This window comes from Schistocerca cancellata, chromosome 1 (genome assembly GCF_023864275.1).
Source record: "Schistocerca cancellata isolate TAMUIC-IGC-003103 chromosome 1, iqSchCanc2.1, whole genome shotgun sequence".
NCBI classification, from domain to species: Eukaryota; Metazoa; Arthropoda; class Insecta; order Orthoptera; family Acrididae; genus Schistocerca; species Schistocerca cancellata.
The window spans coordinates 601,576,147-601,594,062 of NC_064626.1; the positions used below are offsets into that span (position 1 = coordinate 601,576,147).

General features: G+C 43.4%; 1 protein-coding gene across 2 annotated transcripts in view; it reads right to left on the minus strand.

The window, feature by feature from the left end:
* The window catches only part of LOC126182366 (transcription factor cwo), a 155,772-nt gene that overhangs the window by 88,031 nt on the left and 49,825 nt on the right, over positions 1 to 17,916 (minus strand). The window contains exon 2 of one of the 2 annotated variants that reach the window (XM_049924843.1): positions 3,642 to 3,704. The exons of the other annotated variant lie outside the window; for it this stretch is intronic. Coding sequence (XP_049780800.1) covers positions 3,642 to 3,704 — 63 coding nt within the window. The remainder of the gene's footprint in view (positions 1 to 3,641; positions 3,705 to 17,916) is intronic. 2 annotated transcript variants of the gene reach the window in all.

Consider the following 17,916-nt stretch of genomic DNA (forward strand, 5'->3'; position numbering starts at 1 on the left):
CTGCTGTGTTATTCTTCCTACGAATTTACTTCCCTCACAGCTAAAATCAGTCCATGTGTGGATGCGACATTTGCTTCGGTAGTTCACGTGAGGGGCGTTCTATAGCGTTACTCAAAATCGTGACTTTCGTGAGTGAGACGAAACTGTTGGCTGCATCCAGCGTTCGATACCTCCTTATTACAGAGAGACGAGCCGTGGCGACGAGCACTGAATTCTTTTCTCCGTAGCGCAGTGCTTTCTCCGCCCGCAAAACTGTTTTCACTGGTACGTCAAACTTCGGACAGCTACATAAATTACACGCTACTCTGTCTCGTATTCACTATTATCTCTATCTGTTCCTGTTTTCCTTCCGCAGAGCTTCTTACGTACCCATCGGCAACTCCACAGAGTGGAATAAAAATTATCGCTGCTGGCTGCTGTTACACGTTACAGCTGCAAGCAGGGGATGGCACTTCTCCGCAATTTAGAAAAGGTGGAGCAAGGGTCTAGTAATTCCGAATTCTGCAACTTGCTCTTCACGTAGGTGCTCGGCCGTTTGGAGAACTTTTCATTCTGATTTTAACTGTTTGTTTCAAGTAGCTCACCATAACGTTTACATTTTTGTGTGTACCTCGAGAAGAGGAGGCTACAGAAACTTACATTCAGCTCTGGTTTCATACAAAAAAACACAATATAACCAAAGCAAGGCAATTATTCATCAAGAATAAACTCGTGCAACCGTGAAATCGACCGCTTCAGAGTAGTAACAAACTACTGAAGGGCGTTTCCTACGAAGCTTAAACGTTAAGTTTTAGCTTAAAGATATCTTAGGAATTAGATTAACTGCAATTGAAGCTCGTTATTGCATCATTTCAGTTCTTTAAATACTTCGTCATCCTTCTGTCAGGGTATTTAGCATAATATTTTCCTCCTTTAAAAATTTGTAATATAAATGCTGTTGTTAACTTAGCTATACTCCTACAATATGACTTACTGACGTGTTTCGGGGCGTCACCGTGAGATAATCAGAGACATACTGCCAGTTATCGAGTACGGGTAGTGTGGCAACGACAGTAGTTCCGGCCAAGTTGAGTTCAGACATTGAGCAGGCAAGGATATAGTTCAGTGCAGCAGGAACTTCGAAGTTAAGCTGCAGATCCAAACCTCAGTCGAAGCAGGGATGACACAGCACAGTTTCGATGACCGGACTTGTAAAAGCCTGTGCGCGTGCCGTTAGCCTTACAGTTAGGTCTTGCGTCACGCCTTATGCGGCGGTCAGGAGCTGCAGTCTGTCCTCTGCTTTTGCAGCCTCTTCTGTGAATGCTAGAGGGCAAATAAAGCAGTAGCGGAGTTCACCGTCGGCGACGTGGATCCATATTTATTGCCTTCTGCGCCTAGGAGCTGGTGCCGGAGTCGAAGTCTAAGCCTGCTGTAGCAACTGTATACAGTTTTCCGTTTTTCTGTGGCGACGTCTGAATACTGAGGCTGAGACGCGGCCACAGGGAGAAACGCCGGGTCGCCAGTTTGAAACCGACACGTAGCCGCGACCGTTCAGCTGCCAAAAGCTCCCTGGAGGACGGCGGAATTACGACGCAGAAACGTTATCTATGAAAGCGCATTCACTTAACAAATAAATTATTTATTTATTTATTAAAAGTTCTGGTGCCACAGGCATCTCATTCATCACTTGTCGGAGTGTCACAGTGTGTCATGACCTATGGTACAAACTCAGTGGGACGATGGATCTCGTGTAGGATAGCATATTTATTGGCCAAGCAATCTGTATCCGGAATAATATCTCTGTTACATCTGCAGCCGCAGAAAGTCTCTACAAGGTAATATTATTTCGGTATGTAAAGATCGTAATTACGGAAAGCAACGCAAAAATTGGGTTTCTGCTTCTTTGCCCGAGTATTTTATCAAAGGTACCTCATAAGGACTCGTACCCGCAAAAGAAGTCATTAGTAAACCGATAATCGCAAGACATTAGACTGTATCGACAATGTTTAACTCTAATCAAACTGTGGGTAGTGTAGTAGTCGCGCGCCAGCCGGAGTGGGCGTGCAGTTCTAGGTGCTACAGTCTGGAACCGAGTGTCCGCTACGGTCGCAGGTTCGAATCCTGCCTCGTGCATGGATGTGTGTGATGCCCTTAGGTTAGTTAGGTTTAATTAGTTCTAAGTTCTAGGCGACTGATGACCTCAGAAGTTAAGTCGCATAGTGCTCAGAGCCCTTTGAACCAAGTAGTCGCGCGACTAAAACGAGGATTTGGGTGATGCGCGCTGATATTCTTTGTACTCTGATACGGATCTGACATGATTGACCAATATACGGCTTGCAAGCGCATTGTGAGCGATATCTTTAGCATAAATACGGCAGGTTCCCTGTATCCAACCGCCAGACTGCCCGTGGTCGCTGCATTTCATACCGCCACGTATTGTTACTTCCAGACAGTCCTGTGATATGATTGACTCCAGTTGCATCTCCCTGAATACGTAGTGAAAGGAGATTATATTGTTTACATATTGCGAAGCGCAGAGCTTAACATTTTCTCCCCACTGAAAGCGACTAACAAGTTTTACACGAGGCTGATGTTTTGTAAAAATGTGACAAAATACCAAAAGAATTTTTAATGACTAAAACTTCCTCGAATAACTACAATGCCTGACAAAATAAAGTGAAGCGTTCAGAATACAATTTGAGTGTAATTTTGTGCACGTATGCACCATGGAATGGGGAGGGGGGGGGGGGGGGTTGTGCGCGGAAGTGATTATAATTGCCATTCTCTCTGACTGCTATTCGGGCACCTGAGTGCACTAGTGATTTTCGCATTCAGTGTTCTTGCCAGGCCTGGTAGGGTGAACGAGGGGCTTGAACAGCGTCAGGTGTCCAGCGCTCACTGTGCACAACACGAAGATGCTGCGTACTCATTTGAGGCATGCAAGGTCCCCAGATCTGCCCCAGCAGAACACACTTGGGGCCAGCTGGGACGTGAACTTGTGCCCAGTGTCAGTGGCCAGGGCACCCAGGTCCAGTTACAACAGCTTGCCTCAGGAGAGCACACAACGGCTTTATGACATTTCTCCCAACCGTATCAGTGCCCGCACCCAGGCCACAGGGGGTGCCACGTCACACTGATAAGTGGACTCACAGCGCCAGTCTTGCTAAATTTGCCTCGGTATTGTAATCATTGAATCAACATCGCAACCCCTCTCCAACCGTGAATTTTTGGTTTGTTTCCTCCTCCCCTCGTGGGGTCTTCACTTTTTCTGTCAGACAGTATATCACACGAACAGTAGTGGGCCTCTAACTTTTTCTTGATGGACGATCCCTTTCCTCCGTTCCCTCTCACACAAGCACAAAAATGCTGTCTCTGCTTGATTCTTCGCTAGAATAACGACCTGCTTACCGCCCGTCAAAGAGGTTCAAACCAACAGTGAGCGCAACTAGAAACGCGGACGAATGCTCTTAACTCTCCTCGGCATGGGGACTCATAGGGATACTAACGGTTGCTGGTCAAGAAACGGTTCTCCTTGCAAGATCTGTCTTTTCTCTGAGTTTGTGGCACAGGTCATTTGTGTTGAGAATTTAGAGGGTGTGGAAGCGGAAGCTCCAGCGAGTAATGTCGTTTTATCTGAGTGGTCGCCTGGAGCGAGAACTCACCCGTCACAGTACTGGAAGATGGTCTGATCATCCCTGCGCGACGACCCGTCGGCGGAGCTGCAGCTGAAACAGCAAACCGTCCCTTTGTGACAGCTACTTCCTCTCACTGGTAATCGTGCCTCCGAGACATTCATTATCCTACACTGTGCATCTATAATAACCTAGTTTCATCTCTACAAATCATTTCGTAGCCATTCGCAAGAGGTACAAATACAAAAAAATACTGGTTCCTCAGACTTAATGAAAAAATTATATTTTTTACCCAGTGATTGCTGAAAGTTGATTCTTTTACACAGTTCAGTTCCATGCGTGGTATATGAACAAGTGAAACTCGTCACTATTTACAAAATCAAACTCAACGTGATCACGTAATTCTACTGCACTCAGAGGAGGCAATCTCCTCACATTCAAGAGATTACCACGGAGAATATTTATACAATCATGCGTTTTAGACAGGTACGTGCCGAGTAAAACTGTGAGGGACGGGAAAAACCCTCAGTGGTTCAACAACAAAGTTAGGAAACTACTGCGAAAGCAAAGAGAGCTTCACTCCAAGTTTAAACGCAGCCAAAACCTCTCAGACAAACCGAAGCTAAACGATGTCAAAGTTAGCGTAAGGAGGGCTATGCGTGAAGCGTTCAGTGAATTCGAAAGTAAAATTATTTGTACCGACTTGACAGAAAATCCTAGGAAGTTCTGGTCTTACGTTAAATCAGTAAGTGGCTCGAAACAGCATATCCAGACACTCCGGGATGACGATGGCATTGAAACAGAGGATGACACGCGTAAAGCTAAAATACTACACACCTTTTTCCAAAGCTGTTTCACAGAGGAAGACCGCACTGCAGTTCCTTCTCTAAATCCTCGCACAAACGAAAAAATGGCTGACATCGAAATAAGTGTCCAAGGAATAGAAAAGCAACTGGAATCACTCAACAGAGGAAAGTCCACTGGACCTGACGGGATACCAATTCGATTCTACACAGAGTACGCGAAAGAACTTGCCCCCCTTCTAACAGCCGTGTACCGCAAGTCTCTAGGGGAACGGAAGGTTCCAAATGATTGGAAAAGAGCACAGGTAGTCCCAGTCTTCAAGAAGGGTCGTCGAGCTGATGCGCAAAACTATAGACCTATATCTTTGACGTCGATCTGTTGTAGAATTTTAGAACATGATTTTTGCTTGCGTATCATGTCGTTTTTCGAAACCCAGAATCTACTCTGTAGGAATCAACATGGATTCCGGAAACAGCGATCGTGTGAGACCCAACTCGCTTTATTTGTTCATGAGACCCAAAAAATATTAGATACAGGATCCCAGGTAGATGCTATTTTTCTTGACTTCCGGAAGGCGTTCGATACAGTTCCGCACTGTCGCCTGATAAAGTAAGAGCCTACGGAATATCAAACCAGCTGTGTAGCTGGATTGAAGAGTTTTAACAAACAGAACACAGCATGTTGCTATCAATGGAGAGACATCTACAGGGGAGTGTTATGGGACCATTGCTTTTCACAATATATATAAATGACCTAGTAGATAGTGTCGGAAGTTCCATGCGGCTTTTCGCGGATGATGCTGTAGTATACAGAGAAGTTGCAGCATTAGAGAATTGTAGCGAAATGCAGGAAGATCTGCAGCGGATAGGCACTTGGTGCAGAGAGTGGCAACTGACCCTTAACATAGACAAATGTAATGTATTGCGAATGCATAGAAAGAAGGATCCTTTATTGTATGATTATATGATAGTGGAACAAACACTGATAGCAGTTACTTCTGTAAAATATCTGGGAGTATGCGTGCGGAACGATTTAAAGTGGAATGATCACATAAAATTAATTGTTGGTAAGGCGGGTACCAGGTTGAGATTCATTGGGAGAGTCCTTAGAAAATGTAGTCCATCAACAAAGGAGGTGGCTTACAAAACACTCGTTCGACCTATACTTGAGTATTGCTCATCAGTGTGGGATCCGTACCAGATGGGGATGACGGAAGAGATAGATGGTGGTGGTTAGTGTTTAACGTCCCGTCGACAACGAGGTCATTAGAGACGGAGCGCAAGCTCGGGTTAGGGAAGGATTGGGAAGGAAATCGGCCGTGCCCTTTCAAAGGAACCATCCCGGCATTTGCCTGAAACGATTTAGGGAAATCACGGAAAACCTAAATCAGGATGACCGGAGACGGAATTGAACCGTCGTCCTCCCGAATGCGAGTCCAGTGTGCTAACCACTGCGCCACCTCGCTCGGTACGGAAGAGATAGAGAAGATCCAAAGAAGAGCGGCGCGTTTCGTCACAGGGTTATTTGGTAACCGTGATAGCGTTACGGAGATGTTTAGCAAATTCAAGTGGCAGACACTGCTAGAGAGGCGCTCTGCATCGCGGTGTAGCTTGCTCGCCAGGTTTCGAGAGGGTGCTTTTCTGGATGAGGTATCGAATATATTGCTTCCCCTTATTTATAACTCCCGAGGAGATCACGAATATAAAATTAGAGAGATTCGAGCGCGTACGGGGGCTTTCATACAGTCGTTCTTCCCGCGAACCATACCCGACTGGAACAGAAAAGGGAGGTAATGACAGTGGCACGTAAAGTGCCCTCCGCCACAAACCGTTGGGTGGCTTGCGGAGTATAAATGTAGATGTAGAATCATAAAAATGGATGTACCTATGTATGTGTGAGTGTATGTATGTATGTATCTTCCTCCCAAATCTCCTCTTAAACCACTGGATCGATTTCGACCAAACATGGTACACGTATCAATTACTGTCTAAAAAAAACCGCTGTGGGGCAAGAACCACCTACGTACCACACGGGTAGGAGTGGAGGTGAAAAAAGAGTGTAGCCCACGACGTAAGCATACCCATACTTTAGTCATCTAGTATTTGAGGATGAGAGCGCGTAGAAACTTGTAACAAAATTAACACCTAATTTCAAATCTTTATGAAACGTTTTCTCGCTGACTACCCTCACAGAATAATGAAAGGAAAATAGTTTACGCTTACTACATTTTCGCTGTTCATGCTGTAGAACTGCCATATGAAGCATTACGTTTTAATTTATTACTTCTTTACGACTAACTCTATTCGCAACACATTTCGCAGACAGTAGACACATAGCACTAGAAGTACGTGCAAAGTTATATCACTGTACAGCACACAGTTCAGGAGATACGATGTCATAAACATTGAGCTGAGTGAAAATGAAACGGCTCGCCCAAATTCACTAGACGTACAGGTGAAATATGTATACAATACACACTAACTTCGTTAAATATATGTAAAATACCTCTGACATGAGCGTATGCGAGAAAAGTCGTGGATAAAAAAAAGGAACGATTTCAATCAAATTTGGGATACATTTTGGTCACAATACGGAAAGAAATACTATAGGGGTAACGGGGTGAGTGTGATAACGTGGAGAGAGAAGGGAGAAAGGAGATGGACAGACTACAAGGGGGAACGAGGAAAAGACACAGACAAGAGGAGAAGGAGATGGACAGAGACAAGTGGAGGAAAAGATAGACGGAGATGTGGGGGATTAGGAGATGGACAGAGAAAGGAAAGGAAAGGAAAGGATATGAACAGGGAGAAGGGGGGGGGGGGAGGGGAGGAGGAGACTTACAAAAGGCGGGTGGACGGGGATACGGAATCAGAGGGAAGACATGGGTATGGACGGAGAGAGGGACAGAAAGTGACTGACTAATAAAAGATCTGAGTAAATATGTACCCGGGCAACGCCGGGCACTCGGCTAGGTCGATATAAAACTAAAAGGAAATATTGTCTTCCATTCTGAGTACTCTTACAGCAGCTCTATTGTAAGTCAACGATTACGTGTATCATGTTTACGAGTTTTCCAGTTAGTACTTCAGTTTTCTTAATTCAGAATTGACTGTTGTGAACGGACATCAGTTCCGATCTACTCAGATGGATATCGCTCCTACTATCTCAGCAAGTATGCTAAAGTGCTAAATGCGCCGTTTGATAACTTCAAAAAAATGTTCAAATGTGTGTGAAATCTTATGGGGCTTAACTGCTATGTTCATCAGTCCCTAAGCTTACACACTACTTAACCTAAATTATCCTAAGGACAAACACACACATCCATGCCCGAGGGAGGACTCGAACCTCCGCCGGGACAAGCCGCACATTCCATGACTGCAGCGCCAATAGACTGCTCGGCTAATCCCGCGCGGCATTGATAACTTAAAACATCCATTAATAATTTGCCAACACTACAAAAGGTTTTTATTAAAACCGTCGTCGTTGTCCACAATGAAGGAAGAAGCTAAATGCAGCTTTATTATCGTTGTACAAAGGGCATTCAAAAAGTTTTGCACAGTCGTCTCTAATTTTTTTATTTTTTGCAGGAGGAGGTTGAAATTTTTTGTGAACATACTTGGAACATTTAGCTATAAGTTGGTGTATAAAAGTATTTTCTTTTATTTACAGGTGAGCTATAACGAACCGTGAAGTAGATGTCAGGTTGCAACAACGGTCGGTGATGGAGTTCTTCTTCAAGATCGGCTGTGACTCTGTCACATCGATCACAGGAAGTTGCTCCCTGTCTGTGGGGAGGACACAGTGGGTGGCAGCAGTATCCAGCGGTGGTTGCAGAAGTTTAAAGAAGGTGATTTCTCTCTACTGGACAATCCACGATGAGGCAGACCATCGACGACAGTGAGTGATGTGAATAAGAAGACCATTGATCAAATCATCCAAAATGACAGATGCGTGACAACACGACAACTTGCTGAAATGACTCGTTTGTCATTGGGTAGTGTGATATCACTGGTACTGTCACTAGGGTACAGAAAAATCTGTGCACGTTGTCTGCCTAGATTATTGACAAGAGAAATGAAAACGATGAGGAAGAATGTGTGCGAGGGTCTCATGAAGACCTTTACTGTAGAGTGGAAACAGTGTTTTGACGGCATCATTACCCAGGATGAAACATGGTTGTTTTTGTCCGAACCTGAGAGCAAAACCCAGTCCACAGAGTGGGGCCACCCGGGTTCCCCTCGGAAGAAGAAACCAAGACTTTCACGAACAGCAGAAAGGTGATGGCCTCCTTCTTCTGGGATCAGTGTGGTGTCATTTTCATTGACTTTTTGGAACCTGGCTCCACAATTATCCGGGACCGTTACTGGTTCTCATTGGACAAGTTGCGACGTACAATCAAGACCCACAGATCACAGCTTCAGTGTCAGCTCATCAGACTACACCATGGCAATACCAAACCCCATACAGCCGTTACGATGCAGTAGAAAATCAGGAAAATGGGTTGGAAAATTTTTCCTCATCCTCCCTACAGTCCGGACTTGGCTGCGTCTGATTTTTACCTCTTTGGTCGTCTGAAGGCCTACCTGCGTGGTAAAACATTTGATGGTGATAAAGATCGATGGTGTAAAAGTCAATTTCCAGAATTTTACCACAGCGCATTTACATCGTGGAATGAACGTTAGGCCAGATGCGTCACAGCTGATGCAGGCTACACTGAGTAGGCTCAATGTATAGGTAAATTTTCCAAGTACGTTGACAAAAAAAAATTATTCTCCTCCTGCAAAAAATAAAAAAATTAAGAGACGACTGTACAAAACTTTTTGAATGCCCTGTGTATTGTTTTCGTTTAAACTTTCAGATTCTTGTGCTGATTTTTTGCTCCTGATATTCATTTCACCTCACAATATAAGCACACCGAGCATTAAAGTAATCCCCTACCCTCCCCCCCCCCCCCTCCTCCAGAAACATCATGCTAACACCAAGCAACACTATCTCTAGTTTTGGTAAAGGCCTAAATTCCGTGTCGAAGAATGTGGGAAAGTTCTTCCGATATACTAAACAATGCGGGGGGGGGGGGGGCATTGCCCCCCCCCCCCGCATTGTTTAGTATATCGGAAGAACTTTCCCACACTCTTCGACACTCCCCTATGACGCAGAAGCGTGGAATTTGGCTCAAAGGTTACTACAACCTTTCTCTGCAACTGTGCATCCTACCCCTTCTCTTGACGCCTTTGCATTGGAGGTCAGAACCGCGACGCCCAGCATTGAAGTCACAATTTTTTTGTCGGTAGTTGAGGAAAACATTTCAGACACACCGTCGCTCAAAATCAACACGAGGAAATCTCAGGATGTGGCATAAAGAGCATCAATGAAACAACCGGTATCCTTGGGGCGATCACTTACACATATTTCGCGGTCGAAAACGAAAGTTTGCATGATGTGTGCAACAGAACGACGTTCTTGACAATCTTCAACACTGCCGATATCCCCCAGATGGTTCAACCCTTATCGAATGACATCATTGGACTGTAACCCCACAGAACGTCATCTGACCCCTTTGAGATGCAGCGCAACGGTATTTTTTGCTCTGGTATATAAAAACTTGAATTTTAGTTTAGTGCTAACATGACGCGATTCAGTAGTCGCGTTTGTAAAAAGATGAAACCTCCACGAAGCTGCATAAGTAAAATAATAATGACAGTTTCTAATGGGGAAAACTTTACTAGCAGTAATCCAATGCATGGAAGCGCCATGGATTGAAGAACGAGAATTCTGGTCAAAATTACATTGTTCACACTCTCATCCTGAAATTTTTTAAACTAAATATCAGGCAGATCTGTGGATATTAACTTTATAACGTTCATGACACCTTTTTTAGACTCTGGCTGCATGTATGAACGTGTTGCGCTATCTACTGTTTTTGCACCATGTTTTTGGTCCCGCCGGACATAGTTCATGCAAAGGTTCAATATCTGTAGACAGACAATATTACACTCAACGTTTTGAAACATATGATGCTACTGCCACATACAAAACAAGGCATATTACTTTCATGTGCTCTGAAAAAGACCATAGTTTAGTGTCATTCATAGACAACGGTATAAAGAAGAATGCTAAAAGGAAACAATGATTTCGAGGGGCATGCCAGATGAAGAGCGAAAGCTGCTAAAATAACAGATGAAAAGTTGTTTAACGACACAGAAAATTCTTCCTGCGGTTTGTTGTTGTACATTCAACAGAGTTTCCCACAAATAAGATTTCTGCCATGTAAGAAACATTTTCAAGTAAACTGCTAACGATAAAGGTTCAAAATTTTCAAAGTGTGTGCAGCATATAAATTTACATTTTTATCATAGCCTTTTTGTAATATGTCAAAAATAAAAGTTCACTAGCAACAGAAGTCGGTGAGAAGGTTGTTTTTTTCAGTTATAAAAGAATAATTACCAATGCACAAGAACCCCTTGGTAAAAAGTGTCAGACACACCCAAAATGCTACTCCAAAAATCTTCGTTTCACAGTGCATGCGGTGTAAGATAAAATGTTCTTTAAATGTAGCATGGCAGGTATTGGAAGGTCCGCGTCCTCCTCAAAAAGGATTCCCTCTTTCATTTGCTTTTGTCACTCTGAGCAACTACGACACTGTGAAACACGGGGCAGTTTTCCCTATAACGAGACGACCTATTTATCAAAGCTAACTGCAGCGTACGAAAAGTATTTGAAGCTAACAACTAATAGGAAGCTCCACATAATTATTGAACCAGGTTAACTCATAAACTTGACAGTTGTGTTGCTAGATAAGAACACTCATTCCTCAGTTATTAAGACGTATTATTTTGAACATCTAGTTCGAAATGTGTGTTGGGTGCATAGCATAGTGCTATGGCAATAAGTAATACATTTGTGGTGAACACCAGAATTGCGTTATACGCACAGTATAAGGATACTTTTGCATGAATTCGGTAATCCAAAGATAAAACTTGCGCAAGGGATTCCCCGCTGCGTGACTAGCGCCCAGAGCAATTGCACGCTGCTCGCTTATCCGGAGAAGCAAGATAACGGGGCGCTCCGCGTAATATCGATGTCTGCGCTTATCACCTTAAAATCAGGGGGACTCACTCAGTTCTGTGATAACTCTCTTCATTGCGGAAAAAACACCATTACGTCGTGGTAAGTTTTCTCGGCTTGAAAGGACTCTACACTGGAAAGAACGTGAGTCAGTCTTATGTTATAGTAATGCGTAAATCAACTACGCACCTATAATTGCTTCCGGTAAACTAGCAAGGCGATAAACTGCGCAACTGAAAAGAAATGATGGCCTGCTGGCGAAAAGAACAGGGAAGATCAGAGACGGAGGAAAAGGTATAGAAGAAATAGGTCGTGGGCTTTTCCTACGTACCCATCGCACCCTTCATCCTAAGTAGAACAAAACACACACACACACACACACACACACACACACACACACGGAAAACTCTACTCCAGAATGCATGTGCAGCGGCTTGAGCATTGCGCGACTTCTCTCATTCAGAGTTGGTGTCGACGCTTGTCTAGTGCTTGTAACTGGCTATACGCTGAGCCGCTATCATGTTTTGGTCTGGACTGTATTTATTCACTTATGTTGTACTCACCACAGTCTCGAAGACGTACGAGATTAAGAGCAGGTGTATGTGTGCTACAGCAAGAACAAAAGAGAGGAGGCTCCGTAGCGTTAGGTTTCTTTTTAAAACACGATATACCAATGGCCCGGATTATGATCGAAACCTCACAGCAGTTGTTCATGAGATACAGCTATTCAACGCTGCCGTAGATGATTTATCCGTCGCCTAGGTTACGGCCAGTAACTGCTTGGTGCTTTTTGACAGAAATAGGCCGTATACCGACTCCGGCTTCGAACCCTCTTTTCTCTCTCCAACATCATCACCAGCGAAACAAGCACGGCACTACACGTATACAAGTCATTGACATATGAGAAACAAATGCACTTCAATAATTTCTTCTCTGCTGCAACCGCAGAAAAAAAAGAGGTCAATATGTGGCATTTTTATATAACTTGATTCCTAGTTAGCTGAAAAATACTTTATTTACCATTATCTGGTTATATTTCTTCACTACAAGCTGGTTTCGGCTAGTATGTCACCGTCACGTGTAGCTTTTGATGTTAAAATTAATAAAGCTTACTTACGTCTATGTATGCTTCATGCAAAGTTGTTTTTCTGTTTTACTTACGTCTAGATGGAGTGACTTTCATAACGCCTCTTGGAGGAGATATTTGCCTGATGACGTATGAATCACATGATTTCTTCTGTATAGAATATTATTTTTGACAGATAAAATGACAGTTATCGCTCCTATGATGTTTTATGTATCTCTGAAGGGAAGCATAAAAGTGACAGCAAAATCTAATTTTGTGCAACGCATCAAGAGCTTCGTGCAAAATTTTGGAGGAAGGGGGAACTCACAAACAAAATTCATTAACGATAAATAAATGAAAAAGATCCCTGAACGTCAGAGATGCGTTTCTCTTTGTAAACATAAAGCATCACAGGAGCGAGAACTGTCATTTTATCTGTCAAAAATAATATTCTATACAGACGAAATTACGTGATTCATACAAATTGTCACAAGAGAGATACCCGTTTCAAGATGCATTATGAACGTTACTCCACCAAGACCCAAGTAAAATTATAAAACAGTTTTATGTGAAACACCCATAGACGTAAGTAAGCTTTAGTAATTGTAACATTAACAGGTACACATGACAATGGCGCAATAGCCGAAATAATATTTTAGTGAAGAAACACGTCCTGTATAAGCCAAATAAATTATTTTGCAGCTAACTCTGAAACAATTTATATAAAAACTGCACGTCATGTGCAGAGTCACACTTCGTAAGGAAAGATCACCAGTGGGTACGATTTTGGACGTTGAATCCCTCTGGGTTTCCACACCAAAAGCACTTATGAGATTTACATGTGCAATAAGAACATAGCAATGATAGTATATTCAGTCCTCATCTACAAAAGAAAGATTTTAGCTACGAGCCGAAAAACTGCTCCTGAAGCAGGACCACTACACTGGTGTTTAAAATCGTGTGATCCACTGTACGGTACCGTACCGGTACCGGTACCGTACCTGTCGTATATTACACGACTATAAGCAGCTTACAGCCAAACGTGCGAAATGTAATATAGCAAATACTTGTTAATCAAGCAATAACCGAGATGGAACCATGGCACTGTTCATTGTCAAGCTCACGGCTGTGGTACCCCACATGAAAAAAAAAAGATAATGATAAGTCTAATTCCTTGGTTGAACCAATTGCCTATTAACTAGGAGACTGCCCTCCACGGATATGATTTACACAATTTCCCACTTTAATACCTGCAGATTCAAGGTTGCTTGTCCATTTCTGTTGTAGTACACAGAGCAATAATTTAACACTGTACCCTTCTTTTCTATTCAGACTCTCGAATGTAGATCAAGATAGGACTGACATTCTGGTAGAACCAGTCTGAATGATTAATGACTGCAACCTCGCTAGCAACAGTCACGTAAAAAGTGATAGACTGAGGTTAAGATAAGAAACATATAAATTCCGTTTCTGAAACTCAGAGCTCGAGCAGTCCGTCCTCATTCGTATACAGTAGAGAGAAACCATTATAAAAATAACCAAGTAAAATTTAAAATATAATAATTTGTTACACTTTTCGAAGCACAATACTTCATAGAAGAACTGAAGAGGAGGTACAGAGCCTCGAAACGGGTTGTATGGAATTAACATATCATGTTGTGATTGGTTACTGTGTACAGTTTGTTAATTTTCTTCTACTGCCTTACGCAATCAGAAAGTAAAAGATCTCTGCTTTCAGTACAACGAATCCGCTTAAGCGGAAACGTGTTACGCAAAAGGCTAGGCCGGCCAACTAAATGAGGCACGCGAAAGTTGAGAGTAATGGCAGCTTCAGATACTTTTATACTGGAATATAATAATCGTCTGTTGAAATCAAATTTTTCTAGTTTCGGCAAACTTAAGTCGGGGAGGAAATATTTGTAGTTAAAAGAATGTTACTATGCACAGAACACAGCACGCGTCTCTCGGGTTGCGGGGAGGGGATGTTACGTGAAATAAGTGGTTAGCTGCTACGATTGCGACATCAGCTACATAACGCAGAAGCCAGATTTCGATAGTAGACTGAGTAAGGAATTTTTGCCGTCTAGCGTGGCACGTGCCCACAAAGTAATCCGCTGTGCGGACAGTGGCCTATGTTAATAAAGGATGGAACACGTGAGGAGGCGCGGTTGCGTGGGCGGGCCGCTGAACCCCGCAGGGAAGGGCAGAGTGGGCCGGGGGCGGCAGAGAGAAAGGTCAAGGCCGCGGCTGCAATCGGCGCGTCGCCAGGTCGATGTGGGCGGCGGTGCGTGCGCAGGCGGCGTGGGCCGCGCGAGTATTGATCGCGGGCAGCCAGCTTCACGTTGCGCCGGCCACGTGTTGAGCGCGTACCGCGCACCTGCGTCCGCGCCGCCCACAAGCGTGCGCCACACGAGACCGCCGGCCGTGACGTCGCGCCGGCACGTGACGTCACTCAGCGCAGGCCGCGGGACGGAATTAGACACGACTTTTTCCGGAAATGGTACTTTACTCCGCACTACCCCCGTAACACCAATGCCAGACACGTTGACCTAAGCGACTGCGGCTGGCGATTCCTATTTTCAGAATAGCGGCAATGCAAGCACGGATCCGAGGTAGAAGGGGCCCGGAATGTATCACGATACCCCCCCCCCCCAAAAAAAAGAGTTCATTTTAGTAACAGCGTTTACATATGTTAATTTCCAAATTTCTCAACCAGCTTACGCAGAATAAAGAAAAAAAAAATTAATGTGCGTATGACATATTTGACCTCGAGTCCCTTTCTGGGCAGTTCGGCTTGCATGTCGAGGACGAAGAAATGATGATGAGAATAACATACACACCCAGTTCCGAGCGGAGAACACCCGGCCGGGGATCGAGCCCAGGGCTCCTTGATGGAGAGTCAGCAACGCTAACCCCAAAACCGCGAGGACAGTAATATGAAGAGTAAACGTCTCAAGAATGGCAAGGGACCGTAGAACATTACAAGCTATGTTTAACGCAGGACTTATTTCAGTCAGTTCCTCATCTGGAAGGGCTTAATAACAGCAAGACTGATTTCTCGTGTGAAGCCGGAAATGGTCCCGTCTTCTCATTTACACGTTCGCATAGCCGTAGTCTGAAGATCTGTTTCCACAATCATAGTGCTAAGTGAAACACCGATATGTTGAATACGTACTTCGATTTTATATTGTACAAATTCTGATTGTCATTTTGTTGCTATTACAGCACTTAAATAAACTGATTTACTATTTCTCAAATTTTTCGACTAAAGCTTTTCAAATGCCGTATTTCTCTTATACACCAAACACTGATGTAAACATATTACTATCATCGTTGCTAGTGTATTAATACATTTGATATATCTTATTGTTATTTTTATTGTATTTATTTAGCCGCTAACTGCCTAGACATTTTGCCAGTTACACTGTTGCTTAATACGGTACATCACAGTTACATAATCTGTTACGTTAATAGGGGATTATCGCTACACCTCACCATTTTTAATTATCACTACAAATAACATAACAACTGGTAATCATTTTTCACTGGAATAAATTTTATAGGGTTCGTCATTGGAATTAAGAGTAAATAGCTCATAGGGGAACAGTTGAGCACTGTACACAAATACAGATTATTACATGACTAAATGACTGTTAGTATTTCTTCTGCTGCTAACAGCTGCTGATAACAGTAGTCACACATGCAGAACATTAAAAAAAGCGCTGATGGTACGGATACGCTCCTGAGCCAGGAGACCTTGTTTCACAATTTTGTAATCAAAGCACAGGGTAGATCATGTACTTTCATTACCATGGCTGGCTTCGGCTGACTTAACCCACCTTCACATCTAAAATATGGGTAGAATCATAGTTATCACAGGCATCACCATGTAGTGCGGGGCGGCAAAATATCTGACGACGGTCTAATTCAGCTGAAACAAATTCTAGCAATAAAAGTAGTGATCTACACTCTGCATGTTCATTTCCAAATGACTGTGTGATATCTCGAAGACTGGCCTCTCAGTCTCGGTCAGGTTCTGTGAGGGATGATATTGTGCTCTAACCAGATTAATTGTAAGTGGTTTCTATCAGTCAAGCTCGGGTCACGTAACAAATCAATCACTCGTTGTCGCTTAGCCAGACCACTTCTTTCTTTGAAACCCTAATATGCATGAGCATATTATCACTGCCTAATGAAATGGTGGTCCACGTAGCGCGCAAACAGTTTTAAAAAATCGTGCTAATTACTTTTGACTATGAAAGAGAGATTCAGATTTGACTGCCGGAAGATGTCGATAGAGTGAGTCACTGTCAAACTGGGCGCGGAATCTATTAGCTTCGGCGGCACGAATTTACTGTCTTGTGAAATAGTGGAGAGATTCGTCTGGGCCACATGTTACCAGCCAAGACGCCACTAATGCTAATAATCATTCAGTGACCAACATAAGTAAAACCTACGCAGAAGTTACAATCTGAAGTGGTTTCATGATTTTTCCGCAAAAGCTTTTCGTTTTCTTTTTGTGACAACGTCACTCCTTTTGGGGACTATTCTCTGTTGTCGTAACTCATATCCTATAATTCTGTCCTTTCCTCTCGTCTGCGTTTTCCGTTGGTTCCTTTCTTCGCTGATTCCGCGGACAACCTCCTCATTCCTAATCTTACCAGTCCATCTAGTTTTCAGCATCCTTCCATAGCAGTACATCTCAAAAGCTTAGATTTTATTTTCCATTTCCCAGAGTCCATTATTCACTTCCATACAATGCTGTATTCCAGACGTACATTCTCAGAAAAATGGAAATGAGCGTACGGCATTGTGGACGCCACATGGGGCGACTTGCGCATCGGAGATGGGGATGAAATGATGATGAGGACAACACAACACCCAGTCCCTAAGAGGAGAAAATCTCCTGTCTCAGCCGGGAATCGAACCTGGGCCCCTTGGCGTGGCATTCCGCCGCGCTGACCACTCAGCTAATGGGGGCAGACACATTCTCAGAAATTTTGTATCAAATTAAGCCCGATGTTTGATACTAGTAGACCTCTTTTGGCCAGGAAAGCATTTTCTGTCTGTGGCAATCTCTTTCCTATATCGTACTTGTTTTGTCTCTCACGTGTTATTTTTTCGATGTAGTAGATTTCCTTCGCCTACTTTACTGCCCACAATTTTCACGTTCTAATCTCATTTCTGCTACTCCTCATTACCTTCATCTTTCTTATGTTTACTCCCAATCCACATTCTGTACTCATTCCATTCAGAAGATCTTGTAATTTTTCGCTTCCACTGAGGATAGCAATGTTATCAGTGAATCTTATCATGCTATCTCTTCACATTGAATTTTATTTTCATTCTTCGCCCTTTCTTTATTTTGCG